We start from the raw sequence: 9229 nt of genomic DNA, 5'->3' as shown, positions 1-9229 counted from the left end.
ACTTACCTGGAGTGTGTGTCCTGGGCACACTATACCTGAATGAGTGAAATGATGTTCAGATCTGCCCGAATATGCTCTCAAAAGGCTGTGGAACAATAACTATTGCACTTTATATTACAATATACAGTACATATACATGTATAAATAATACTTAAAAGATGTGACATTAAAACAGAAATTATTGCATTTGCAGATGTTCCATATTTCTGTACAGATCTCTTTTGTGAACTTTAAAGAATTTGCAAAATTAGGGTGTTAGACCGTGAAGGGAATATGTTACAACATGGTCCAAGAGAGATGACAGAAATGAGACTTTCATATTACTTTCTTCCATTCTGGGCATCCAGGTCTTGTATCACAGAAACAAGTCTCTGAAAAAAAGAAGCTTATTATTTTCCATAGGCGGATTAGTGCCAGACGTCTCAGTTATCTCTGCATTTCCAATGGGCCTTCTTCCCTCTCTGGCGCCCCCTCCTGTCTCTGCAGTCCAAGCATATAATGTGGAGAGAAATGGGGGGTCTGCTGTTCTGGAAACTTAGAGAAGCACCAGCCTCCCGTGTCCACCCTCCCCCCATGCAGTCACTCCTTTGAGGAGTATTCAAGGCTCCCACAAGGCCCTATAAGAAGCAGACCGGTCCAACCTCCAGGTGATAGCGTGAGCCAGGCTCTGTCGTAGGCAGGTTGTACACATCCACTATGGGGAGTAAATTCGGGTCCTGGGTCTGGAAGACAAATTGGGTCTGATGCCAGCGGCCATCTTTGATCTGAAAGTCAAGGTTTGTATCATGTCACATGATGCGAGAACATGCGATTCAGAGTGTGTAACAAAAGAATAAAAAGGGCGCTGCTATCAAGCCATGCCATTATAGTATCATTGCCTACCCAGCAGTCATCCATGGGTATGAGGGGCTCCAGAAGGTCTCCTGCCTGAATCTTCTCCCCGGTCCAAGCCTTGAAACTCACAGCCTCGGTTGAAGGCCGCACGGAGGGTCCTGCTGCCCACACAGGAGTGTTCAGGCAGTGGATGGTGATGTGCTGCACCGCCTCGGAGCTCAGAAGGTGGATGAAGTTCATCTGGATACGACCCACTCCTATCTCCAACTATAGAGCAATTGTATTACGACATCAGTCACCGTAACATTAATTTGTACATACAGTAGTAGACCGCTCAGTTTAAGTACGATGATGGCTGTTCCCACAATTGTGTGTCTACAATTGAATCCAGACACTCGGTCTCAATTAGCGTTCTTGTGTCCTCCATGAGGCGTTTGGTTCTAGTATCTAATGGTTGAAATACAAATCCAAAACAAAAGAATGTGAGAACGATCCTGGACACATCACGTCCAAACAGCGCTACGATCTATAGAGCCGATCTATAGAGCAGTTCAGACGGATGGGAAAATGAACAACTGTGTGTCTTAATTGATCCCATGCATGACACGACATCAAGCACACAGCCCATCTCCAACTGTAAGGAAGCTTCTCTGTTCTCTCCAAGGCTACTTGGGAAGAACGTTCTCCACAGTCAGAGCATGCTAACCAAAGATGTGCCAGGTGTGGTTTTGTCTGAATCCAAGTCATATTTATTCAAATTTGACTGGGTGTTTTGTCTAGTTAAAGCAAGTGGCTAAATGTGGGACGTGATCCTAACCTTGGAAACTGTGATGGGTTTCAGGCAAGTCTGTCCACCACCGGTGAAGTTGCACGCCACCTCAATAGTGTCAGCAGAGCAGCCCAGGTTTGGGTCGATCCAGTAAGTGCCTTTCAAAGAGGAGGGCAGAGAAAATGACTTCATTATCATTAACAAGGTCAACACAAACGTGACAGTGTGCAAAATAATAAGATTGAGCATTTTAAAAGTCTCTACATGTAGGCTCCTCACCGTCGTACATCCTCTGCTCACAGTCGTGGAGGTCTCGGCAGATGCGGGCAGGATTGTCGCGGGTTCCGAGCGGGTTCTTCAGGCTCTGGATCAGCGTGCTGAGGTGCTGCAGCGTCTTGAAGATCTCTGTGCCCTGGTCTAACATGGGCAGGTCCATATTCTGATAATTCTGCTTTGGACATAAATATGGACATATTTGTGTGATTTTGTGCAACTCTGAAACTATTTACTCTTTGTTCACCGGCCTACTCTTCGATTCTTTGCTTCTGCAATTTCCCTTCAGGGATGATGACCTCTGACAGATACTGTATTTGTATGCGAGTGTTATGTGTGCATAACCTGACGCTGCCAGATGGGCTGGTTTTGTTTGATCTGATCAAGATCTTGAGATTAATCCAGCCGGCGTGCAAGGTTAATGTGTGCATGCATGGCACTTTATTACAAAGAAGTTCCATATCAGTAATCACCAGAGACTAACCAACGAGCGACAGTGACTCCTTGCAATGAGAGCCTATAGTTTCCATCAAAACTGACCTCTGACCTCAGCACAGCATGGGAATCAATGATGACTTGAAAGGCAGCACCAAGAGCCTCCTTCTTCTACCAAAGAAGACAACAAGGAAATGAATTAGCTAACTGCCACCAGATTCATTTTCACTTACATTTTCCTGATACATTGACAAATAAAGGGACAAATACTTACAAATGAAAGGGGTGAACTAGGAAGCCCCTGGAAACCAAAGAGAAAAATATACATATAGCCATCATTTTCACTTGTTTAAAGCAAAAGATGTATGCAGTGTCACACCGGTATGTCTCTTTTCCATATGTTAAATGAAGGAACTTACTGGTGGTCCAGGTGGCCCACGAGGACCAGGGGGTCCCTGAAAAATGGCACCATAACATTAGGTTGCAAGTAGTAGGCTACAGCTTAGCCTTCACACAGAAGTTGATTAATAAATGAATTAATTTCCTCTACTGTTGAACACAATCCTTACCGTAGTTAGGAAGAAGAATTACAGAGATGATTAATTACTTACCCTTGGTCCTCGTAACCCCTGTTGAACGAGAGAGAAAGAGAACGAAATATTCACAAGTGCACCATCCCAGATCTATTGAATGTATCTGACAGGAGTTTGCAGGCAATTGAATGCAGACAAGACATTGTTCTATCATGTATAACTTCATCCTAGTCCTCCACATTCAATAGACAATATTTATGTTGAATTGCTAGACTAATTGAATTCCCTGCCCGCATTCGTCCTTGTAAGCCTGTTCACAGCACTCTGTTTTCAATCCATAAACTAGTGTGCGGAGAGTCCAACAGAGAGCTTCAGATGAGCATGGGGCCAACATTTATCAACCTGACATGAATTTCCACCGCAGCTAAGTGTCACTGTGAGTGCAACAACAAACACCAGAGCACAATGGGAAATGAAAATTGCCATGGGCGAAGAAGGAGGCGGAGTGGCGCGCTCGCTCCATACTAAGTACTCTATTCTATACTCGCGCTACAGACGGAAAAAGGATTCATCAAAACGGAGGCACGCACCGTGTCCCCGCGATTTCCTTTGTCACCCTGCGGTCCCTGATGGAGAGAAAGGAGAGAGAGCATCACTCCATCACTGCCAAAAAAGAGAGTGGAGTAACAGGATGTTTGGCAGATGCGATGAGAGATGAGGTACATACAGGATGACCGCTGGGGCCGACGATGCCGAAGGGGCCCATAGCTCCCTGCATACCCTGGAAAGAAAGCAGATGCAGGCTAGCTTAGTGACAGCGGGCTGCTGATGTGACGGAGCACCCGGTGAACTACTACTTATTTTGGGGCGGAGCGTGCACTTTGTGTGGACAGAGGTCAGTGCGGTGGCATTCGCTCGGGCCTGCGTTCACACTGTCGAGTCTACCATCAATCTTCATCTTACCATCAAGCCGCGTGGTCCTTTTGGTCCCTGTATCCCTGCAGGGCCGATGTCTCCTGGAGGCCCCTGAGAAGGAGCAAACACTTGTGTTTTCATAACAGCAGACGAGGTGTGATAATTGCATTACTAAATGTGACTTTGCTTACATATTGTGATATATACATTGGTTACTATCGATACCGACCCCTGTGATTATCGTGATATTGATTTCAACCGTATCGCCCAGCCCCAGTATACCCTGTTTGTTCTGCTCTCTCTCTTCTCCCCTGTTCTCTTGCTCCCCTCGCCCCCCATTCTCTCCCCCTCTCCCTCTAATATAAGATTGTTCAAGCCTGTTTATTGATAGTGCTTGCTTAGCTCGTCTTAGCTCGACATATTCTCTGTAAAGCGCTCTGAGACATGCTTATTAGGGCTATACAAATGAGCCACACAAGCCACCTCATTTTCGTTATTAGTTAAGTAGACAAATGCAAGCAGCCCCTCACTTTTAGTTCCTGATTTCTGTGGTGCTGATGGACAGCTCCTTTCAACGTTAAAATAAAAAGGTGTCTGAGAACGCATCTTTTCGCCTCCACTGTTTACTGTCGGGATGTCGGCCGCCAACATTGTTTTTTAAAGTCTGGACATGAGAGGCTAATGCACACCTTCAGGTTCTGGTGGAGCTTTTCAAATGGCTCAGTGGGAAAAGGTTGGGAATCGCTGACATAACACGTCTTTAATCATGACTGCTGAGCTGGAACACCCACTGCACACAGCTCACACTCTAAGCTCATCTGCTTCACACTCCTCAAACCCTCCTCTAACAGACTGAGCAGCGCAGGAACACGTCCAACACCACTGGCAATCACAGGCCTCTAAATTACAGAGCTAAGGTTTAGTAAAGCCTCTGTTTCTTCAGCTGGCAATAAATCTATAGTGCAGTGCATGCATCAGCAAGGCAGACTTATGTTGTAAGATGCAGAGGCCATCTTGGGGATGTTACGGGTAACATCTAACAGCTTTTATTTTACAGTAACTCTTCCCAAAGACCGTAAATATACTGCACCTCTACACCATTACATGGATTTATATTTCACCAACATATCAGATTCATCATCAGCCAAAAACGGATTTACAACAAAAAAGCTTTTATCAGAACCATTTCATAGGTCTGGCCTCAGAGTTAAGGACTTAATTCAGATGGGGAAACTTTATAACTTTATAGTTCTGGCCTCAGAGTTAAGAACTTAATTCAGATGGGGAAACTTTATAACTTTATAGGTTTATAGAACTGAGGTCACGATGTGGGTGGTGAATGACGTCGGATGGGAGCGTACCTGTGGTCCGAACAAACCCAGCATCCCTGGAAATCCTTGTTCACCAGTATCCCCCTGATGCACACAGAAACAGGGAAATGAAATTGATATTCATGAAACATATAAAGTATATGAATCTTAAGTAATGAGTTGTCTATTTTCGCCAAATCAGCACTGACTGGTTGCCCTTTGGGTCCCTGGTCTCCTTGTTTTCCTGGCAGTCCCATCCCACCAATGAAGCCTCTCCTCCCTCTCTGCCCAGTTTGGCCTGGAAGACCCCTTTCACCCTGGAGCACACACGCATGCGCACGCGCGCACACACACACACACACACACACACACACACACACACACACACACACACACACACACACACACACACACACACACACACACACACACACACACACGCACGCCATGAGGCCATGGAAAAAAAAATCATTAACAGTTCACAGCACCAACTCACACAAATTATTCTAGTACATATAAGGTCTTTTTGAAAGCAAAGGTGGCGTAAAGACACTGCTCAAAGAGTTTGGTCATTCAGAATGGCTGCTTTTACTGATGTAAGACATGAGCATCATCACCAGAGAGTCACGGGAGAGCATTTTCCATCCTAGAATCTCAGATCAGAGAACATTCCAGTTGTAAAGAGCACTTTAGTAAGGGTGCAGGCATGGCTGGATTAGTCTTAAAGCTGGTGATAAAAATGTGCTTGCGTAGAACTCTTTCCAAGGTTTGTACCATGACTTGATTTGCATACATTTCTTAGTGAAGAAGACAAAAACTCTACTCTCACTCTCTAGCTAGAGTCTAGCTCAAACAACCGAGGCACACAAAGACAGCAGATTGCCTTCTCAATGCAGTCTTTTTAGTGACCGGGACCTCAGTCTCACCTTGGGTCCAAAGGAGCCTTGGCTTCCGGGAAGCCCCTGCACGCCAGTTTTACCCTGCTGCCCAGGTTTGCCAGGTAAGCCAAATTCTCCATCATCTCCTTGCTCGCCCTGGATAGATAAGGAGACAATTGGTGAACCTCGGTCACAGCCACTGGTCATTTCAGGCAGTGGGCAGTGCATTACCTTGAGCATTACATTACGTTACCTTGACTCCTTTGCCTCCGTCTTTACCAGGTGGTCCATCGATTCCAGGCTGGCCCTCAAGTCCCTCCCTGCCCACCACCCCCCGTGGGCCAGGAGGACCCTCTGGACCCTTGGTAAATGAAATGAGAAATGTTCATGATGAAGCCTGCATTGGTTGCTAGCTTGACTGAAAGGTCTTTCTGACGTCACACGTCACTACTCACTGGTGGTCCTTTGGTCCCAGATGCGCCTCGTGCCCCTGCTTTTCCTTTCCGACCCTGGGGCAGAAAAAGCTCGTGACCCACAGCTCTAACACGTTTGCACCACGAGAGAAAACACAGTCCAACAATATCGCATGAAGTATTTCTGTGTATCATGCAACATTAATAAATACATCAATCATGCCACTATTATTTTTGTCCTTACTTGATCACCTTTGGATCCTTTCGGCCCTTGTTGTCCCTTTGGTCCAGGATGTCCCTGGAATGATCATGACTGTTTGAATTGCCTTCATTTGTGTGGGAACATTTAGACACTGTGTCTGAGTTTTACATTTGAAAGGAACAGCTCACCCTAAAATCCAAAATACATATATTCCCTCTCACCTGTAGTGCTATTTATCCATCTATATCGTTGGATATAGATCCAGTTTCTGCCTTCTCTCCAATACAATGGAACTGAATGGCACTCGGCTTGTGGTGCTCAAAGTGCCAAAGAAATACATTTGATCAACTCAACAGCAATGTCTCTTTCCAGAAATCATGACCCCGTTACTCAAGATAATCCACAGACCTTGTTATGAGCAGTTTCATGGAGGAACTATTTTCTTTTGACTGAACTACAGCCGCTAGCTGCTAGCTAGTTCCTACATGAGACTGCAAAAGAAAATAGTTCCTATATGAAACTGCTCACAACAAAGTCTTTGCATTATCTTGAGTAACTCCCACTACAGGTGAGAGGGATGTATGTCTTTTGGATTTTAGGGTGAGCTGTTCCTTTAAGACGCAAAAGAGATACACAGATACTTACAGGAAACCCTGGGGCACCGGCTTCACCTCTCTCTCCATCAACTCCTATTTGACCCTGAGAAATGTAATTGTCGACATTACGACGTATAGAACTTCTTCAACGTCAACTTTAATTGGCACCATGGCTGATGGCAAAAACCATCAGCGTCTCAGCTTCTCATCTCACTCACAATGTATCCTGGGTCGCCTGACTCTCCTCTATCTCCTCTGTCTCCAGGAGGACCCTGGGTTCACATGGGAGCGAGAAACAATGAGACTTGCAACGCCCGGCAGCAATACCACGATCACACAAGCCAGGAGAACCAGCGGCATGTAAGGAACTCACTCTGTCACCTTGGGGACCTGGAGACCCTTCCACCTTGCTGTCCTCCCCATGTTCACCCTAACACAAACAACGTGGAAACAGACAAACTACAATCAGACATTTCCCTCCAAGCGATGGTCTGTGCAAAAAACCAACACATGGCTTGTTTCAAAGAGCATCACACCCCCAAAACAGGTCCAGCATCTGAATGGCATTAAAAGTGCTGACCCACAATGATCCCGGTTCAAATAGCAGGGCCCAATGGCTGCTCCAGTGTCTTTACATGCTTCATTGAACAGGAGCCAAGGATGCATGTACTGTATGTTCTTAATGGGCCGGGTGCCATGTATGTTCTCAATGGGACGGGTGCCATGCATGTGCCAAATCAAATCAATAAGCGAGCAGCCCAGCAGGCAGAACACTAGAAGAAGAATGAGTGGTGGCCAGGGACTGAGCTAAGCTGTCACCCATGTCGGTGAAAAAGAAAAACTATATTGTTGCAACAACACTTTAAAGTGAATTGTGATTCTGCTGTGAGTTTAAACGGTCTGGCTTCGTGCCACAGGTTACCGAGTTCTCTGAGGGACAACTCACAATCCCACATACGGCACCGGCCCGGCGTGCAGCAGCAGAATATTGAACTCATTAGACAGCAAGCAAGGCCCATTATTCTGATGATATTATTGGCAAACCCAAAATAACAAATAAGCGCTTTCTGTTGACCAAACAGTAAGTGATATCCACAAAACGATAAGGAGATTCAGAAGAGTCCAGGGTACTTGTGGCTGATTATGCACAGTACATTTGACAGCATGTCTAGTGAGATAATGAGATGTGCCTTGGTCCATAGCAGTGATCAAATTAAGGATGGGTCTTCAAGAGGAATTAGAAGGACATCGAGACAGTCAGAAGAAATGATAATTAAGTGCACAATTATAACCCCCATGTGTCAAAACAATAGACCACCGCCTTAAAGATAATGTGCTACAGGACAGTTTTACGATGCTAAGTGATGCTATCACTACTAGCGCCGCAGAGACCATTAGTCTCCTATGGACACAGCCAATTAAGTTGCAGAGGGCTATTAGCTGCAGCAAGTACAGTACAGTAAGTGTGGGAAGTGTACCTTTTCACCTTTTGGTCCAGGAGGCCCCAGTGGGCCCTGTGGTCCCGTGTGACCCTGTGACAACAAGAAGGGGTCAACAAAGAGTTTGTGAAAGATGGAGATTCATCCACACTGGTCCAATACAAACACAATATCCACTCACAAACGCCCGTAGTGTCATTCAATAACATGGTGTACGAAACATTACCCCAGATCAAAAAAAATTGTTGATCAAAAATCAAATCACCAGGTTATATTACACCTCTGCTCTTTTTTAATTCAAAGATTCAAGCAAAATTGACACATCTACATGTAGTTCAGTGTGAGACAGTAGAGGAGGCTGGGGTGCAGTGCTGCTTAGCTTGTCATGGTAAAAAGTTTATAAATATACACTTTTCTACAATGTTGTTTCAAAAGCAACAGGAAAAGATGGCTCCATGGATATGAACCCTTATTTTATTGTCTGTCCTTAAAAGGTTAAAAACATTTATTGTTCCCACTTTTTTTTTGAACAGCCCACACATTAAGGGTTTTAATGGTTTTGGCAGTGCCTGAGACCCCTCGTTTTTATGACATCTTGTAATGAAATGTTTCATTACATCACTGTTATTGGG

The 9229-nt window shown here is 45.2% G+C and overlaps 1 protein-coding gene across 2 annotated transcripts in view; it reads right to left on the bottom strand.

Annotated features, from left to right (window-relative positions):
- Positions 1–596: 596 nt before the first annotated feature.
- Positions 597–9229, bottom strand: part of col27a1b (collagen, type XXVII, alpha 1b) — a 79367-nt gene continuing 70734 nt past the window's right edge. Inside the window, exons 41-61 of one of the 2 annotated variants that reach the window (XM_083645088.1) lie at positions 8637–8690; positions 7532–7588; positions 7377–7430; positions 7208–7261; positions 6605–6658; positions 6403–6456; positions 6201–6308; positions 5996–6103; positions 5279–5386; positions 5121–5174; positions 3808–3870; positions 3572–3625; positions 3435–3470; positions 2923–2940; positions 2731–2766; positions 2586–2612; positions 2417–2482; positions 1883–2054; positions 1652–1761; positions 883–1101; positions 597–764 (exon numbers count right to left, since the gene is read on the bottom strand). In XM_083645088.1, the coding sequence (XP_083501214.1) occupies positions 618–764; positions 883–1101; positions 1652–1761; positions 1883–2054; positions 2417–2482; positions 2586–2612; positions 2731–2766; positions 2923–2940; positions 3435–3470; positions 3572–3625; positions 3808–3870; positions 5121–5174; positions 5279–5386; positions 5996–6103; positions 6201–6308; positions 6403–6456; positions 6605–6658; positions 7208–7261; positions 7377–7430; positions 7532–7588; positions 8637–8690 (1653 nt within the window). In that variant the 3' untranslated portion in view covers positions 597–617. The remainder of the gene's footprint in view (positions 765–882; positions 1102–1651; positions 1762–1882; positions 2055–2416; positions 2483–2585; positions 2613–2730; positions 2767–2922; positions 2941–3434; positions 3471–3571; positions 3626–3807; positions 3871–5120; positions 5175–5278; positions 5387–5995; positions 6104–6200; positions 6309–6402; positions 6457–6604; positions 6659–7207; positions 7262–7376; positions 7431–7531; positions 7589–8636; positions 8691–9229) is intronic. The other variant, XM_083645089.1, reaches the window with a different exon arrangement.

Source organism: Poromitra crassiceps, assembly GCF_964638095.1.
Source record: "Poromitra crassiceps genome assembly, chromosome: 10".
Classification (NCBI taxonomy): Eukaryota; Metazoa; Chordata; class Actinopteri; order Beryciformes; family Melamphaidae; genus Poromitra; species Poromitra crassiceps.
This window is presented reverse-complemented; position numbering and strand designations above follow the sequence as displayed.